The sequence below is a fragment of the Harpia harpyja genome, chromosome 4, assembly GCF_026419915.1.
Source record: "Harpia harpyja isolate bHarHar1 chromosome 4, bHarHar1 primary haplotype, whole genome shotgun sequence".
NCBI classification, from domain to species: Eukaryota; Metazoa; Chordata; class Aves; order Accipitriformes; family Accipitridae; genus Harpia; species Harpia harpyja.
In genome coordinates, this window is record NC_068943.1 from 67845800 (window position 1) to 67865795 (window position 19996).

Below are 19996 nucleotides of genomic sequence, written 5' to 3' on the forward strand. Positions count from 1 at the left end.
AGAAAGCAGACATAAGAAGCTGGGTTTGAGTGGTGCAAATAAATGTTCTCATCCTTGATGTGCCTGGAAATGGTTTCCAGGACGAGCTGCTCCATCACCTTCCTAGGGATAGAGGTTTAATATTCTTAGATAAAATGGAGTAAAATATAAAAGCTATTTCAATACAAATAAGAAGTATATGGCTTGTCACTGCTTTCAGACCACAAATGCGCAACAGAAGATAGAGTGGCTGGTCGGCAAGGATGTGTTAAGGTTTCCTTCTGACGCATTATGGAAGACCTTAAGCAACGCAAATTTCCAGCACCTCTTCCACCTAAGTGCTACAGCTACCACATTCAATAAAATAAGCCAACTGAAGTTCACCCCCCCCCCGCCCCGGGTTACAAAGCTTATTATGCTGTCCTTTTTAAAGTTGTGAGAGTATTTTTACCAGTTGCCAAAATTCAATTAAATGATTGCCTGCGAGGGGATGGATATTACCAGTGGTTCATTCAGTGGTTTTAACAAAATGTAGGAAGATCCAGTATCATGTGATTTTTTTTTTTCCCCCTAATGCTTTGCTTTGATATATTGAACAAGACAAATGAACATTTTGAAATTTCATGTATATATTTAATCGAATCTTCCAGTAAACAATAAATTATAAATGATAGTGATTAATAAGTGATAAATGGCCATGTATGCTGTGCATCAGCTTCAAAGCACTTCAAGTTCAGACTAACTAAAACCAAATCTCACTTTCACATTAAAAGAACTTCAATTGCTTTTAGAAATTGATTGGTAAGACAAAAATGTCATGGAGGCATATCCCTTCTTATTTTTTGGCCACCTGATCTGTTACCAGCCTTGGATCACCCTGCATAAACTTTCAATGTTGCAACATGTTGGGGGTTTTTTTGGCCCAACAATTTCCAATAAGGCTTTCGATTAAAATCCATGAGGAATTTTCTTGCCTATTACATGTTTATCAAGTAAATGAAGATGAAAAGTAGTTGGACACAGCAATAATAAATACCAGACTTCACAGAGTTTAATTAAACTCTACTTAGCCTCTAGCTAATAGTGATTAGATAAATACAGAAAGGATGCCACTGAAGCAAGTGTTAACTCCTAGAACTAGACTCTTAGACAGAGGGCATGAAATTAGTCCAAATATACGAAAGCAGCGCTGCTTAGCCTTTTTTTCAATCCAGGAACAAGAGGAAAAAAACCCATACCAAACTATCCTGTGCAATATTCTAACAGTTGCTTTCTTTCATAACAAATAAATGAATCCTCAAAAGTTAGAGCAAGTTTTGCTGTACTTGTTGTTGTCCCCCCGCTCCATTATTTTCTGTCTGTGTGTAAAAGTGTTTGATTTCACAGCTCATTTTCTAGTATCTTACAGAAAATATAACTATGGGGCAGGAACAGTGTATTGAAGAACAGTACTTAAAAATTCTGCTAGCAGGAAATGAATCAATCATCAATACATGGAATGTACCATCCCATTTCAGACTGGCTGTCAAAACTTCTGGAATTAACAGCAACTCATTAAGAAAATGGAGAGTCCCAACAGGAACAGATGGTAAATAAAAATTAAGGAAAAAGAAATGAACATGGTTTCCGATAGGGGATGGGAACTGAGCACTAGAAAAACTTGTCTTTACATATAGGATGTAGTCTTTTGTTCCATGTAGTGTAATTTTAGCTCCTTAACATTATTTCAGCAGGTTTACATGGCTTCCTTTTTTTTTTTTTTAATAAAATGAGTACATTTTTTTGTATGAGGCCAAATGCTTACTAAGTTTCACTATTTTACAGTATCATCTGATTATAGCAATTCTGTTTTCAGCCGCCACATATTGCTCCGCTTCTACAGATTTTCAAGCAGAGTTCAGGCAAGAGTATTTTTACCTCTATCAGGATGTGAGCTAAAATATCTTAAGACCTCCTGGAGGGTCAGATTTTTCTATTCCGTCTCTTAGCTGCTATGCCATGGTCTATCCTACCTTTCCTATGCCAGCTCTCTGCCCTTGCATCTTCCTCTCCTGTGTGGAGGAGGAGGAGGAATTGGCTGTGCCGGAGGAAGGAGGACCAGCCACTGGTTGGGCTGCCTTCTTCCGCCACTGTACCCCCGGCACTGGTGCCGTCGCAGCCCTGCACGAGCCCACGGCAGTGCCACCAGACAGGTGTCCTGCAGCTCCTGCTACCTTCTCCACTGTCACTGCCTGAAGTCGCGCCTGCCCGCCCGCTGCAGCCCCATCCTCCCAGACACCACGGGTAAGCCCAGGGAGAGCTGGGGAGGACTTGCTGCTGTCCCTACACCTCTCCTTTAGCACTGCCTTGCCTGTGATCTTACCCCCACCAAAAGCAAACTAATTGCTCTTTCAGCAACGCAATAGCCAGGCCCACACCACGCAGGTCTACGGAGCCCGAAGTATCCGTTTGCTCAGAAACAAAGCATTTTTAAGCCTCAGCTACTGATGACCTCTCAAAAAACGCTCACAGAAGTCCCCCTAACAAAAGCTATGAGAAAGTCCAGCCCTGCTTTAAGTATTAGATGACTCAGGGGTATCTCCTGACTTGTGATAATTTTAAAACAATTTTTCTGCAGACATAACCTTTTGAAATAATTTGCCTTCCTTTGTGCTGGGCTGTCCTCAGCTTCCTCTACATTTATGATGTCAAGAATCTGGAAAAAGAAATCTGAATGGGCTTAAGGGTTAAAGCTGCAGTATTACAAATTTGCTTCTGTGTTTTACTTCTAGACACTGTGTGCTTTTTAAGCATTTTAATATCAAAAGTGGTTATTTTCTTTTTACTTGAATGAGAGTTGGTCTTTAACCTGTAGTCACATACGATGAGCATCTCGCACCAACGCATCTTTCCACGTTTCAGAAGAGGCTGAGGTCAGGCAGCAGCACCTCTCTTGGCAGCTCAGAGCCCCAGCACCCTGCTACAGTCGAGCAGCTGAAAGAACGTGGGTGCCAGTCTAGCTCAGTGTTTGCATAACGTTTTCTTCTTAACAGCACATCTTAATTCAAAGATAAGTATTTCAGTAATTAGACCTCTTATAGAAGCACAAACCAAGATGTCTATTAACAGTATATGATCGGGCAGTGCTATAAAATTTGTGGGTTTTCGGGGGGCAGGGGAGGGGGTTGGGATGTTTTTGGGGTTGTTTGTTTTTTTTTTTTTTTTTTACAAGTACATAAGCTTGGATGAAGCCAAGTGAATACAATTTGCATGAACAAGGAAAACAATGCAGTAAGTGAGTATACACACACCTTCCCAAGTCTGGATGAAAATACGAGCCTAGCTGTAGAATGTGCATATAACATTGTTTGCAACCTTCTCCCTATCCGGAACTCATAATTTAAATAACTGCTAACTGGGCATGACTGTGCAGCACCTGCTCCTCCTCCTGCTGTTGTCATTACAAGAATGATCTTAAAATTCCTTCTGGTTTGCCTTATGCCAAAAATTTTCATAACAAAAAATACCCCTCAACAGTGTATCTGAAGAACATACTCTCACATCAACTGCAATAATACAACCTTTCCTTAATCCAAGTACTGATAAACTGGTAAGAATATTCGGATCATTGTAGTTGTACAATGTCATTGTAATTCATTAACAGCAGAACAGCAATCATTTAAAAAATATTTTTTATTTGAAGCTGTCTGGAAATATATACCTGTGATTAATGGGGGAGAAGAGAGCATGCTTGCTTAATGCTATATTTGTAATGATCATTAGGTACTATTAACTCTTTGGATTTAATGGAAGAGTAGCTCTTGGGGTTTGAGAACTTAGATTCAGAAATTCTGTGTCTGTTTTAGCTGCAACAGAATCCATTAGTAACTGCATCATCCACTAAAACCACGACTTTTTTTTTTTTTTTAATAACGATGGGTTAGGCAAGAAAGTAAATTGTGAAGAGTTTGGGGTTTTGTTATTTTTTTTTTTAATAATGTCATCTACTGGGAGATATGATTTTTGCAACTTCTGCTAGTTCATGCACCAGGTGATAAGAGATGTCACACCAGCACACCGTCAACTGGAAACGTACATGGGCAATTTACCCCAGGAAACAAACAAAAGTCCCTGTGGCTCTGCTTTGGAAGAAACAAAGGGTGGTAGTCCAACTGCAGCTGTCCCAATGCTACTGAGCAAAAACCCCTGTGATTAAAATGGCCTCGACCATTATCACACCCACTAATTTCAGGTGACACTTGTGAGGCAGGTTAATAACCTGGTTTTGAAGAGGGCCCGGTGTCAGCTCACCACCACAACCCCCCTGTCACAGGCTCCCCTGGGCAGGGTTGGCTTTCTGTGCAGGAATCCACATTTCAGATGGCTACAGTTAATAATCATTTCCCAGACTAAACAAAGGCCATTTTTATCAACAGAAGGTGAATAAAGGCCCCTTAGGTAGGAGGCATTATTCTTCATTGAGTGTTATGTCAATCAAGCTGTTGACCTAATGGGATCACATATGCTTAAATTTAAGCAAATACTGAAGTGCTTTACTAGAGAGAGAGAGAGACACACACACACCAGTGTCTCATACCTTGCCAGATCCAGCTCTAAGTGAAAATTAATGTTCTGCTCTAACCTTTGAGACAATTCACTTCCCATTCTGAAAACTGCACATATAGAAGATCAGTTCTTACACAGTCATGCAGAAGTGGTAGTTATTTCCAGCCCTAGGAAAAAAATGCAGGAGATGCGCACAGCTGAAGTGCGCTTCAGAAAACAAAATCTACTTAAGTGTAATCACAATAGTGATCTTCTACATTTCAAAAAAGTGAAACAAGGAGGTAAGATTTACTCTTGGAATTATTCTGATTTAAATTAAAGATTCATAAAGTTCAGTAATTAAGTGCTTAACAGAAATCTGATGTTGATAAAACGTTTGTTACATTTGCCACGTGTATAAATTTGCTGTGATTGATGGCTTATTATTTTTCTGTGATTTCCTCTTTCTTCCCATTCACCCTAACCCTATATCTTCTACTGCAACAGCCATAGTTTTATTGTGCCTGTTATGATGCTTTGCTATCATTGAAGATATTTATTCAGTTGTTTGTGTGAAAGGTAAAAAACAAAAATATAGAGGGTGTCAAGGGAAATATGTTAGTTCTACTATGGTCATATGCTAAAAACCTAATAGTAGTATGAAAAATAGAGCTTCTTGTTTATTAACATCCTGAATTTAACTACCATGTTCATAACGTGCTTTGAAAACATTTGGGGCAGTTTTTCTTAAAAACAAAACAAAACCAAAACAACCCCATCCTAACAGATTTAAGTAAGAAGCACAGTCTTGAAAAAAGAAGGAAAAAAACCCAAACCACGGTGACAGTTATTTGAAGGCATGGTGAAAATGAGGCAATGTTACAGAATTTGTAGTGGATGGAAAGGAGCGAGGAAGATGATGCAGCTGGTTTACGGCCATCCCACCAGTTGCTAGCTGAAGACCTTGCTGTTGGCCGAGGCCATTCAGCCTGTGTGATGGTTCCTCTGGTCCAAATGCCGCTGTGATGTCCCCAGTAGCGTTCTGGTTGTCACCTGGTGGGAGCTGCCAGAAACTCATCACATGAGTGAGATCCATGAAAGGCAGGCTTGTAGTTTCAGCTGCTGCCTCTGTCTCCTTGTGCACTGGGTACTTGTTATTATCCCCTACAGGCCCTGAGGAAGCTTCTTCCAGACTGATTTTGTGGAGAGATTGAGGTTCTGGTAATGGCAGGTCCTCAAGAAGATGCACATTGTAACCTTTAACATCCACTTTTATCGGTAGATTTTTGAGGGATCCTGCTGCAAATGAGGTAGAACTAGGGTCGTATTTATTAGGCTGATGAAGGTTCAGGTTGGCAGGAACAGCTGTTGAGCATGGTGTGGGATGGACAGCTGGAAGGCTGTCTGCACAGCCCATCCTTTGCAAATGAGGAGAAGGTTCAAGAGGAGGAGCAGTTTGTAAGCTTGGCTGGGAATGAAGATGTGAACAGTTGTATTCCTCTGATTCTGAAGTATTCAAAATCCCATTCTGCACAGAAACCCTTTCAGGAAAAGGGGACAGTATGCTGGCATCTTCCTTCAGTCTGAATGGAAAAAGCTGGTCAAGGAGACCCACTGAGTCACCGTTCTGCAACCTGCTCTTCAGCAGTTCTTGTGGATGAGTCTTCCTAGTATGGCGAGTCAAGTGGTCCTTCCGCCCAAACCTCTGGGCACAAAACTGGCATAGAAAGTCTTTGCAGCCTGTGTGAACTACCATGTGACGCCGCACATCTTTACGGGTATAGAAGTGACGCTCACAGTGATCACACTTATGTTTCTTTTCCTTGGTATTGCCAGTTGGTTTCCCTGCATGGCTTTTGAGGTGTTCCAACAAAACTTCAGTACCGCCAAACTCCTGGGCACATACCCTACAGGTAAGGTCCCCACTGGTGGCTGCATGAAGAGCCAAGTGTCTCTTATAGCCTAGCTTGGTGTTGTACTTCTTGCCACACTCTTCACACTTGAAGGCCATCTTGTTAGGGTCATGAGTCTGAAGGTGATTCTTTAGATGGTCTTTCCTATGAAAGGTCTTTTCACAGTAGCCACACTGGTGAGATTTCTGTGGAGAATGAGTGGCTGAGTGCCTAAGACAAAAAAAAAAAAAAAAAAAAAGTTACTTGCATTTACATTCACTCTAGTACACAGTGCAGCTTCAAGACTTGAAAACACTGGCACTCTTGAAGGAAGGCATTTTCACAAGTTCTCAGGTTATTAGTAAAAGCTTAACTTTTGGGGGGGTGGGGTGTTAATCATAAAGCATACAGTAGGTTAAAACTGTTCAACGTTATCTTTTTGAGTAGCCACAGCAATTGAGGGAGACTAGTTTTCTCCAATTCTACCAAAATGGGAATAATGAAAACTGGAACTCGGGGATTAACTGTCACTAGGACATCCCAAAGGAAAAAAATGTCCTTGCTTTTTTCCCCACACACCCACCAGAAAAGGAGTGCCTTCAGAGATGTACCTGAGCAGTTTATATTTGGAAATGAAGGCTTTTGTGCATCCGTGCTGTGAACACTTGTAGGGGCGCTCCCCTTTGTGGGCATAAGTGTGGACTGTGAGCTTGTCAATGGAATCAAATATCTTCCCACAGAGTCGGCAAGGGTAACTGTCTGGCTGCTTCACTTCTCTTCCCTTCAACAGTGAAGACCGGCCGTTTCTCCATTTAGGTATAAACCTTACAAGAGCATCACAAGTGCTTCCTGAGCTGGCACAGCTAAGCTTTGCAGCAGAGGAACAGGAAATGGTCCCAAAGCACTGAGCAATGCTTTTGCCTAATGCCGCTCCTCTCAGTTTCCCTTTGAGTTTGCTTTTTGCTTTTACGGGTCCCAATTTATTTGGTGGTCTGAACCTGGTGGTAAGGACTCGGTCTTTAGGGATGCACTGGTGAGATTCCAGCAGAGCAAAAGTTGCAAAAGTGCTTCTACAGCTGGAGCATATCCAAGGGTCTACAGGCTCTTTCTGCAATGAGAACAGAAACAGGTCTTTCTTATTAGCCATTCTAAGGAAAGGTCATATTCTTCTCACTGACCCTACATCTTCTCCTGCGCTTTCCCAAGACCTGTCATTGTCCTTGGCAGTATTTACTTCATTGTACTACCACACAGCTATTCAACTGGAAATGGATTCTCTCTAGGAGTCTACAAACGCCAAGGTGGGGGGGAACAAAAAAAGGTTGGCTAAATACCTATTTCCATGTTTTTGTTTAGAATTTAGTGTAACAGCCATGAGTCCTTCACCTTCTATTTCCATGTTTTTGTTTAGCATTTACTGTAACAGTCCCGAGTCCTTCACCTTTTGTTTACCTGTGCTTACTGAATTTCAAAGTCTCTACATTTGTTCCTTTTATGGAACTACTCATAAAAGCAGTTGCAAATCGTACTTCATCCTTAAGAGTGACATAATTTATCTGCTATTGCAACCATCCAAAAATTGGGTGGGTTTCTGCACACAAATGTAGTTTAGCCATACAGGATTTCCCTATGTTTTAGGCTAACTCCATGCTTTACCACACAGCAATGGTCAATGCCTCCAGGAGAGGCTTCCTCACTTAGCTTGACATTTGGCATTAGACTTTCTTAAACTATGTAAGAAACACCTTAGGTTTGGAGATCTCAAGTGTATCCTGACTTAGAGGCATTAAAACATTTTTTTGGCAAGCAATGCATTATTTGGAAGTATTATTTCTGTGGAAATAAGAGCTCTATTGGATTTGGTTTAATTCACTTTGAATATTGACATTCTAAAAATTCCAACGAAAAACAATTACAACCCCCCCCCCAGTCACTGATGAAAGGTACTTCCAATTAATACACGACCATGTACTTCCTTAGGTGTCTCTACATTTTACCTAAGCTTCTCAAACTGTCCTTACTTTCCCTTGCTCTTGGGCTAGCTTGCTCTGGAGAGCATGGTAAGGCTATGTCCACTCTGTCTTTATTTACAGATGGAGCCCTCCTCTCTCTTCTCTGTCTGATGCTGTGGCTCTCCCACACTTTCTTTCTGGGGTATACTCTGAAGGCCTTATATGCTGCTTTTGCAATGGGGTTAATTCCCTTCCTGCAGCACCTCTGAATTCCTGGTTCATGTGCGTTCCCTGTTTAACATTTCCTTTTAGCTTAGGTATCAATCCTCACGGCCACGTTTTCAACACTTAACAAATGTTTCCTATCAGTTTAAGGACTCCTACTATCATACAGCGGGGAAGGTACCGGGATTAGAAGAAAAGGGTTATTGCACAGGAAAGACTGAAATAACCAGTGCATTTTCTGACCAACCAGTCAGAGCATAACAAAGGGGAATTGGTGAAAGAAGTCTGAGGCTGGACAGCTTGGTTAGCTACAAATTAACACCAATCTTAAGTCTTTCCAACACATCCCACCGGTGCCACTTCCTTCTGGCTACATCTAATGGCTCCATTGGATTACAAACACAGGGTAGGAAGGGCAGCCTTTCTCTGAGTAGCTGTTTGGTTAAAATTGCTCTTGGCTTTGTGTCAGCCAACTACACTATGGTCTACCCTAGCATTACCAGAGTTATATAAACAGAGAAAGCACATAAATAAACCATTATTTACTATGTCTGGTGATGGCTTGAATGCAGATCAGGGGTACTTACTTCTACTGGAGGCAAAGGACAGACATCAGATTCTTCTTTAATGAAGACTGCGGAAGCTTCCATAAATTTGGCATAATCGGCAGCATACCATACTTTCAATTCTGTGTGTGGTTCAATTGGCTGTGAATGGAAGAAAACAGCACATGTTTACTTGCGCCAATTTTCCTATACCAAATAATACTGAAGATTGGAGGGGTGGGGGTGTGCAATTTGTTGTCCTTACCCAAGTTGCATTCTTTAATCTGTTTAAATTATTGGTAATTTAATTTCAAGATTCAAGCACTTTTTGAGCATTACTATCCACTAGGGTTTGACACTTTCACAGTTTCTAAAAGCAGAAATGTGTATGTACAGAGATTGGGGGGGGGGCCTCAGCCCTCATGATCTTTGCTCAGTGAGATGTATTTGTCTGTAATGTCCAGACATCCAGCAGTCTTTCCAAGCAATATTCCATGCTCATCCTTGATGTCTCAAAGTCCACTGGTCACGACACTTAACTATAGGGTACAGGCAAAGGAAAAATGCATCATGAATGCACAACAGCTTGGATGCCTCCTGGATATGTTGCACTCACTGAGCACGGGTGCAGAGTTGATCAATGTGTGGACTGCAAGTCAAATTTGCGTATTTCCATGCACTGGCTCTAACGTGTCAGGCTCGCTATGCATGTGCTTTATTGTACCTCTGCCCTCCTTTCACTGAAGTCTTCCCACACAGGGCTAAGGGAGCCCATAATCTGCAGCCTCCCATCCAGCCATGCCTGCCCCAATCTTTCCTTGGACTGGACTATGACCTCCTCTGAGAAATACTTTCAGTCAATAATACAGCAAATAGAAAAAGAGAGGAGTGGTTACACTCACTGGCTAAAGATCTATTAGTTATTTAAAAGCAAAGGAGAAAACTAACTTTGGGGTCATGATTTATATGACTCCCTGGCCCTGTACACAATTTTCTTCATCTACAATAAAAAACAACATTGTTGCAACAGGGGTACGGCCAATCTGCACTGTACTTGTAGTTTTAACTAAGTTAAACTTGTGCCACTGCAGAGAACAAACTAGCCTGGAAGGAGAGCAGCTGAGTCTTATTCCACAAAATGTGACATCTTAAAATGCACTTATTTTATAACATCGGTGTTGGACAAGCATGGCAGGTAAAAGGCAACTTAGATTGTGAATGCTGACAGGTGACAGGTAATTGTGTGTATAATGTTGAAAACTGAACTTTTGAACTCCCAAGCACAAGCCTGCTTGCTAACCACAACCAGTATGGGCTGGTTGTATGTTTTGATAACACCTGGCCTAAACAGAAATGGTATGTGCTGAATTCTCCACTCAATACAGGACATGAGGCAGAGCCACCAACTAGGAGGCCGATCGTGCATTGTGTTCCTGCATATAGTCTATTTAGATGGAGAAAACCAAGCCTGGGGGAGCTCCACAGAGACAAATGCCTGGGGATGCCTCGGGACCTTGGCCAGTGACACCTGAGACTGGTACCCACCGACAGCCGCGCAGCACGATACTGTCATGACTTTCTGCCCGACATTCCCGGACCAGTGGCAATCTCCTCTGTGGGAAGCTGAGACCTAGTCAATGTGACTTTGGAGGGAGAGCAAGTGCATCAGTGCGTGAAACAGTCAAGTAAGGTAAAAGCTCTCATCTCAGCATCTCAGTAAAACTGAGATTAAACACCAGTATCCAAATGCACTACACGTTGTTGATTTAGTCTGTCTCACATGTGACAGTAAGAGAAAGCTATGGCAGCACTCGCATGAAACTCTCCTGTGATCAGACAGCAACCGTGGACAATTTTTACTTCCTCATAATTCTATACTTTTTGGGACTGCAGTCATTAGGTCAGCAAGTACGCTAACGGTGCTGTTGGTATGCCACTTACATGTATGCTTTTGTAGCTGCAGTTTCATGTCACTGACATCCCATCTCTTTGTACAAACAGTGGGGAGAGGAGCCGATCTTTATACTCCCAACTTAACAGACTTTATTCAAAATATCTTGAGAAAAATATCTTCATAATGAGGCCTAAGGCAGCCTCGCGCCATGACCAGCAGGGTGTGCGTAAGTGTAGCAAAAGGGTATCACCTTTGCTGACCAGGACAAAATCTGCAGGATGCCACAGTACCGTGAATGATACCGGGATTTAGCAGAAACAAACCCAAAGTAATTCCCTATGATACACAGCACAGTAAAGGTTCCAAGACACATTCATCATCCTAAGATACTCTTCATGTCAGTATATAGGATGCAACTCTCCATTAATGCCAATGAGCAGAGTTCTGCTGAAGTCAGCAGAGAGCTGGTTCAATAGTATTTAAATTATACTGGAAATTTTAAGTTACCAGTTCATAACTACAACTTCTTAGAAAAGCATTTGTTTATGCTTCCCAAATATAGTATTATGAATCCCATCAGTTCTACAAGTACAGCACGCATTTAAAATCAATTTGAAATCTCAAATGGTACGGATTGCATCAGCATCTCAAACACAGCCTAAACAATGTCTCAGATTAGCATATACTGTTTTACATTGATTTTCTTTTTTTAAAATAATTATTTTAGTATTAATCCAAAAGCAACTACACTTCATACTGTTATAAAAGACTCTGAAGGTGTAAAATTAACTTATTCTCACATTATCACTGCGTGGTAAGTATTCTTCTCACTGTGCAGGTGGAGAAACAAAAATGGAGGAACAAAAGTAAATGCTACTATCCCACAGAAATGCATGCCAATCTTGGAAATGAAATTGAAATGCTGGATTTTACTCCCACAGTAACTTCTTTTGACTAATATTCTCTCTTCTTTAATTTTTAATGTTGCTTACAATGATATACAAGCATTAACTTAAGAATAAAAAAGGAAAACAATGAATGTTCAACATATAGACTTCAGTTTCCTAAGTGTACAAAAGAGTAAGTTCTGATTAAAACAAACTTTGCCTGAGAAAGTGGCCAAAACAACAAAAAACAAGACTGTATGTTCCAGTGTCATTTATAATTACAGAGTACTTTATTCTCTCTCCTCAGGCGAAGATGCAGTCCAGAATCTCTAACATAAACTGATAGTTTCATGGCAACATTGCAGTATTATAAGTTCTGCAGTTACATCTTCAGATTTAATGAGCGTGGAAAATAGTACGTAAAGATTCTACTTAGCACCCTGTTCCTGAGCACCTGGTAATGTGCTCAGAATACATGTGTCCAAAAACGTAATAAAGGAAGGGAATGTGTTTGTTCTTTCCAGGATGAAGTACCATTCAACGTAACAATGCTAGATCGTCTCACCATGTACCTACCTGGCACTGAAGAACTTTACAACATTCATGTTTAAACACTGCCATCACAAATGATACTTCTGCTTCTCTCTGCTCAGTTTCTTCACTACCCACAACAGCAAGTACACACCACCTTTTACCGGAAAACCCCATACACTGCTTGCTTTACTACAGATTAAGCGATATAAAAGGTGGTATGTAATAAAGATCCAGCTGGCAGAATATAATCAATCTTTCACCTGTAAAAGGGTTAGCTTTTCAGAACCTTTGCCTATAAACTTCCATTTGGATGACAGGTGAAGCAACGTGGGTTTAACTACCTTAACGGTTGTGAAGTACACTTCTCCACAGTGCTGATAAGCCACAAGGGTCTGTTCTTCTTGGTTCCGGGCTAGCCGGACAAACATCATCCAGTTTCCACAGTCTTCATTCGGAGTGTCCAGAAAGTACTTCCCTCCATCTTTCAATACCTGAAACAAAGGGGGAGGACAGGAGAAAGAACATGATAAAACCAAGTCCTGTATAGAGGCACATTAGTTTTCTTTAACTTGGAATCATGGCTGTCAGTTATATACCCTGTCTTGGTCATATGTCCTTTGAAATCATGGTTGTTTTGAAACAGATCACTCTTAAAGAATAGCGAGTACAAAAGAAAGTGAAGAACGAATCCCTGCCGAGCACCCAGCTACTAAAATAACTGTAGGCCTTTGTACGTTTTTCCAGTTTATATGTCATCATTTTTATGTTATGTAAAGATAATATAAGAACTAAGTGCAGGCAGGTAGAAAGATAAGCTTTTTGCCTTAATGTACTTCCTGAGTTCTTGATAATCTCGAACTTTAGTGCCGTATTAACGTTACATTTTGCATGGAACAATTGTGTAACTTGTATAATAAGTCCAGAGAGGTAACATACAATATAATGGCATTTTAACAGCATTCTCTTTTTCCCCTTAACAACGCAAAAGTAAATACAAATGAACAATTGTGCCAGAAAGATCTCTTTCTTTTTGCTGTAATTCATTCTTCCTAGATTCCTTTCCAAGAGAATGTCTCTACGAGCCAAACGCTCACAACCTCATGCAAGACAGTTGCTTTTCTGCAATACAGTCTTGAACACAGACAGCTGAAGCTGCACAACATATGTCAGCACAGCATGCATCTGTTCTACTAACCACGTAACTGAGCAATTAATTGCAAAAAAAGTTGCATTTCCATTGCTTCTGGGAACTATTTTATCTAACTTCATCAGGTTTCTGATGAAAACACCTGCCTGTTGGACAAGTTTGGTCACATACTCAGAATGCTGCTAGGGAGAAGTCAAGGCAGCTACTGCTGTCATGTAGGAAACCTGGGACTCTAGTCTCCTCTTTTGAAGAAACAGTCCATTCATCAGCCAGAGCTGTGCTTATCACTGTATACTTTTAAGCAAATGGGGCTGACTGATAAAGGACAGGGTGTGGTTTACAATGGCTTGGTGAAGAGTAAGTAACTGGGTGCTTAGCTCATCCATGCTCACAAACTTGTTAAGAGAAATAAGGTTTCTGCATTTGCAAAAATTAAAGTGTCTCATAAAAAGACAGAACCAATTTAGTTATGGAGAAGAACAAATCCTCTCTGGTGTCAACATGCCATGAAAATCCCACAGGACAGTGTTACTTTCCTGGCAGACCATTCCCATTACTTCCATGAGCAAATGAAGTTTACAGCAATTACTGAAGCTATTACTTTTGCTCTCAAACAAAATTACAGAAGTATCTGTACGCCTTCCTCCACAACACACAGTGTTTTCCAGTCCCAAGCTTCTGGAGGGAACTCAAATGAAGATATAAAGCATGTCACAGGACAGCTGCTGCTGGTCCCTCTCTCCTGGCTGTGAGAGACCCTGATATGAAATGCAGGCTCTGGAAGAACCGTGACCTGTCGGGAAGTCCTGACGGAGGCTGTGGCTTGACCACGCACTTGCTGTATGACAGAGAGGTGTGCCGAGGCGTGACCCCGTGCAGCAAAATGTGAAGACTGGGGTGTAGAGGATTACAATCAACTATCGCTCCCAAGGAATTCCTGTGGGAAAGGATGTGCATATAGACATGTCTAAGCTAGACTAGTCCTGAGAGGCTACTATTTGTGCTGGATAAAGTACAAACAATAGTGTCACAGTCCAGATGAGATGATCAGTATCTGCACATGCAGCAAGGGATGGTACCAGCCCTAAATAACCATCTGACTAAAACTGAGTTAGTGCACTGTGTGTTGAAGTTTATATGTAATCACATCATTAAGAAGTGTTTCCCCATCCCTGCAATGTTCCTCCCTACTAAACAGGTGCTTTAGCACGTATTTCTGCCACTATTGCTAACACAGTGCACAAACTCAACCCTCCCAGTGGCATGGTGTTAAGCACAAATCCTTTTGTTTTATCTGGGAAGACAGTACTATCCTTGGATACTTTCTGGAGCCATGCTCTGTGAAAAGTTTATCAAGAGCTGTTCGACTGATAGGTAAATCACCCTGGAAGTGGTAAAACTAGAAAGCAGGAAGGCAAGCTTCTAGAAAACACAATATACAGGAACATTTTGGTATTTCAGGTTATGCTGTGCTGTCTAATGTGATTTACATCCATACATACAGATCAGAAGTATGATTAATTAACTAGATCAGATGGCAAATTGACCAGTTAAAGTACATAAATACATATGAACTGTTAAAGACACATATGCACTTCATAGTAAGTCACTGGGTTTTTACCTGCAGGACTAGCCTGCTCTCATCATAGCGGGTCAGTTTTGTAGACAGTTGACCAACATAAGGACCAAACTGTGTTCTCTTCTGTATTACTTTCTTTGCAAATACTCCAAGGACTGTGAATAAAAAAAGACCAGTCTAGTATTAATATAGACATCACAAGCTATTCCTTGTATATTTACAGTTGTGAAAATGGAGATAAACACAATAGTGCAGAACACGTGAATTCTTCTTCCAGACAAATAACCCAGGTAAATAATTCTAATGGGAAGAATCTAAAAAGGATGTAAATATGTACAGAGATTTTTAAAAAATGGGTATTACATTGAATACAAAAGTGCCTAAAATCCATGACAGGATATTAAACTGAGTATGCAACACAAATGTGTTGATACCCTTCAATCTGCAAGCTGATGTTATCATAGTGGCCTGCTTGTTGGCATAATTTACGAGGTTGTTCTCTCCCAATATGAGTGGAGAGAATCTATAAAAACACAACATTAGCCATCTTAATAATTCTAGTTATTCCCCTGCCTAATACCAATGGTGCAACACTATTGTGGCATCTTGTCATTCTCTTTCTGAAATGCAATCTAGCCAGGACTAATTTTACACAAGTAGCTGTGGAAAATTTGCACGCTAAGGATGTTGTTCCTTTGTTCAAGTTTGGGCATTGAAATTGCCCTGCCCTCAGAAGGAAACAACAGTCTTTCTATAACGTGAACTGAAGATGCTGCAAAAGGCAAATTAACCCCCTGTGTTCAGGAGTTTGCAGGGGGTAGATGAGGGATGTTATTCACCATTTTGTTTCTGACCTCTTATTGAATACTCTTTCCTGTTTTGCGTGTTTGGGGAAAAGAAAAAAAAATATGTAATAGTGCATGGCTGCTGCTATTAGATACAAATTCAACATTCATTAAACTTGTATTGACTGAACAGAGCTAACTGATTGCTCACAGCTAAATGTCACACCAGGTCTGGCTAATGTCCTGCCGTCAGTCTATGCATGAAAGTTACTAGAAATCAGTCATAAAAAACAGTAGCTGAATGTGAGCTTCAGCTGTGCTCAGCTGAAAATAGTCTTCATACTGTTAATACCCAGTGATAATGCCTTGACTTATTCATGAAAACAAGCCAGCGTTAGTACTTTTCCTTCCTCTTTCTCAAATGTGGGAAAAAGAGCTAAAATACTTACTCTGCTGGTTTCCAGCTCGCAGCTCCAACACTCGCAAAGTGAGGTAATGAGGTAGGGTGAGACGGGCTCGGCTAGGAATAACCCTATCTTTAGCCCTGATGAGTGGTCCGTGGAGTTTGCATTCTCCTACAAGGCTTTTACCGCAATCCTCACACCCTACAAATCCAGAAAAGGGAACCCGTTACTAAAAACGACATACTGCTCTCCAACTTAGTCTCTTCTAATTTTGTCACCTTGCGAACACATCTTGAATTACCAATGCTTTTCTTCACACCACTGTTCTACATTAGGTAGCAAAAAGATTATCTGCAAGCCAAAACTGAACTAGGAAGTTTTGAAATAACAATTCCAATTTGTGCATTCTCTCCTGTGCGAATTGGTGGGTCCTGACCTCCAAAGATTTATATGCACATTCATCTGGAGGTGTCACAAACTGTGCCTTTGAAGACTAGGATGGCAGCAAAACTGGAGCTCGCAGCATGCACACCTATAAACCAAGGTGCATATATTTATATAGAAATGAGAAGGGCAAAATTGCTAGTAATAACCAAGGTGACTTGCAGAGATCCAAGGAGTCCAAGAAAGATCACTGTGACTTTGTGAGCCTGCACAGACCATTCTTAGCAGAAGACGAGACCCTCAGTGTACCATAAAAAATGAGTACGATGGATCTTACAGTCACAACCCAGTTGACAATCACACAAGGGCAGCCTTCTTGTAGACTGTGCTGCCTGTGGAAGTAAGCAAAAGGGGCACGCCGCATCTCCCAGTCATTGGTTCACAATAATGACATCTGCAGGCTGAACACACGAACCATCCAGAGAAGTCATTAATGAGAAATACATGTCTGCAAACTGACTTTCCCCCAGCACAGTGAGGTATTTTTGGTTCAGCATAGCTCAAACTGGTTGCCAGGGAAACCCATACGGAGCCGCGACACAACTGAGCAGTGACACTCTCCAGCAGAAGGAGGTCATCCCGGCACTGGTGTCACACAGGGCGATGGGAAAAAGAGGACTTCTTGCACAAAACCTTTTTATAGACAGTAGAAACCAAACCAGCGAGCCAAAAACGCTATACGACCGAGTTAAAAGGAAAAGCTGATATTGGTCATCCATGACTACCTCGTTTTGTTTTACTTCTGAAAACTCTGCTGAGCAAATCTATTCAGCAAGCAACAATAAGGAGCAGAGGAGAGGAGCCAGAACAGCCAAGAGACTCCAAGGGAGCCACGGGACGCTGTAGCAGAGACTGGGGCAGGAGAGGTGAGGCTTCACCACAGACAGGGGCTCGTAGCCAGAGAGGTCAAGAGAAGCATAAGGGCTCAGGAGGCACTGCCTGGAGAGACATCAGAGATGGTCTTTGAGAAAAGAGAGAAACACCATAAATGCCATATTCAGGGTATCTCAAAAAGGCTTCAGTTTGTAAACACAAGCAGGCACTTGACTAAATTACACGCCTCAAGAGTCTAGTCCAAAATCTCCCCAAATAAGCCTGAAGTGCTCCTACTGAGTTCTTTGGGCTCTCCATCAACTCTAAATGAGGAGGTAGACTTGCACGTTGGTCAGGCTGCAAGCACTGCAGTAGTCCATATTTTTCAATAATTTGGGGACCATGTAATAGTTTTATTTTGCTATGGTTCCCGGACTATACACCTGCACTATGAATAGCTGAAATATGTGATTTTTTTTGCTAGTGCTACAGATACAGAACATGCCACTGTACAGCCATCACTTAAAATACACGAAAAGTTAAGTAATACAGCTGCAAGGCAGATTTTTCTTGTTACACACCATTTTATGTACCTGAAAGTCCTTTACAGCTAGGCTGCAAGAAAAAAAATATTTTCTTGGTGATTTAACTTAATTGGCTTTTAAATAAATTGCCAACAATCTATGTCTTCTGAGGGCAACAAAATTCTGAGGGCTTCCTGAGCTTACCTAGAATAATAGCGACTTTGTCTCAAGTCAAATAGCTCCTGCTTGGAGAGTCATATGCAAACTGCCGAATAACATTACCAAAAGCAAAACGGAGACAAAGAACTGCTGTTAGAGGGAGGATGTATCTAATCGTAAAGTACACGGCCTTATCAATCCATGCCATGCCTCTGTGATTCATCACTACTGAGCTCCTGAGCAAACCTTCCAGCCACCCCAGGGCAGTGCCCACCACAGAGGCCCCAGGGCGGGCAGCTCACGGGAAGGGAAAACAGAAAAAGAGTCTCCCTTGAATTGGCCTCCAAATTTGGCACTAGTGCCCCATTAGCTAACCTTCCTTCGTTCTCCAGATCCAAGATGTAATGTCTGAAACAGTTCATGCGGTGTGGATGCTGGGGAGGCACTCCTCCAAAATCAGGGACCACTCTGCATCCGAATGGGTGCTGAGCATGCCACTGAGCTTATCGGCCCCAGAGACGGCTCCCCAGGTGGCAGGCCTAGCTGGCATGACAAAGCCATCAGCTAGCACTGAATTAAATTAGCTGCAGAGCTGGAAGGGGTTTTTAAGCAGCTTGCTAGTATGGCTTGGGATTCTGACCGGGCATCGCTGCGCGGCACCTTGAAATATCTGCAGCTGCCCAAGGCGTGTTCTAGGATTTTCTGTGTTTTGTTACATGGGATATGAAGATAACTAGATGACTTAGTTATTTAACAGGCATCCTGGAATGACATTCACTACACAGTATTTCCGACCCCACACCAGCATGTTAGTTCCCTGACTCTGAATTTATTGCACACTAAAAATTGCCAGGTGTACCAGAAGCACAGGATTGAACCACTGTAAATATAACAACTTTAGGGACTACTCTGGGGAACGGTGGTCTTTGTAATTTCTTCCCCCTAAACTAACAGCGCAAAACTGTCAAGTTCACATTCTTCCTCAGAAATAATTACAGACCCAAGTCATGATCTTTTGTATTTCAACGCTAAATTACAGATGCTGTTGGCAAAGGAATGTATGCATTATCATAGCTGCAGCACAGCACCGGTTTGCAAAGCTCACACAGATTTTATGCCCCCTTTTAACTTGGCTGCTTAGGTAAAATGTAATTTTTTTCAACAACAGCCTCAGAACACACCCTAACCTCTTCTGAAATATGGAGCATCCAGCTAGGGAAAGAACACACTTTGTCGTATTAGCACTAGGAATGAGATACACTTGGTTAGAAAAATTACTTTCTGTGAAGAAGATTTTTTATGCTTTTTGTTAGTCACTTTAGTACCTCACTTGATGCTTTTACAGTTTCCCTGCTCCCTTAAATTGTATTTACACAAACAAAATTAACAGATTCAATGTCATGTTTACAGGAATACTTGATAATGTGCAAGCATGCAAGAAAAAGTAAAACTGCTTCCGTTCCTCTGCTTTGCTGTGATTTAGATGAGTAGGCAACACAAAGAAATAAATGAGATTCACAGGAGTTACAAGCTGTTAAAAAACAGATCGTGTCATTTACTATGTCTTTAGAGCAGCAGTGCTACATTGTCCCCTAGAGGGTATTTTTTCGTTCTTTCTCCATGTCTTTGCAATGACTGAAAAAGTTCCAAATAATGCCTTTTTTATCTCTCTGTAGTTAAAACTACACAAGATAGTAGATCTTGTAGCT

The 19996-nt window shown here is 41.4% G+C and overlaps 1 protein-coding gene across 2 annotated transcripts in view; it reads right to left on the reverse strand.

Annotated features, from left to right (window-relative positions):
• Positions 1-590: 590 nt before the first annotated feature.
• PLAGL1 (PLAG1 like zinc finger 1) overlaps positions 591-19996 on the reverse strand; it is a 52600-nt gene continuing 33194 nt past the window's right edge. The window contains exons 3-8 of one of the 2 annotated variants that reach the window (XM_052784580.1): positions 16393-16548; positions 15201-15313; positions 12774-12923; positions 9160-9279; positions 7007-7503; positions 591-6626 (exon numbers count right to left, since the gene is read on the reverse strand). In XM_052784580.1, the coding sequence (XP_052640540.1) occupies positions 5351-6626; positions 7007-7503; positions 9160-9279; positions 12774-12923; positions 15201-15313; positions 16393-16548 (2312 nt within the window). In that variant the 3' untranslated portion in view covers positions 591-5350. Of the gene's footprint in view, positions 6627-7006; positions 7504-9159; positions 9280-12773; positions 12924-13435; positions 14282-15200; positions 15314-16392; positions 16549-19996 lie in introns of those variants that run through there. The other variant, XM_052784581.1, reaches the window with a different exon arrangement.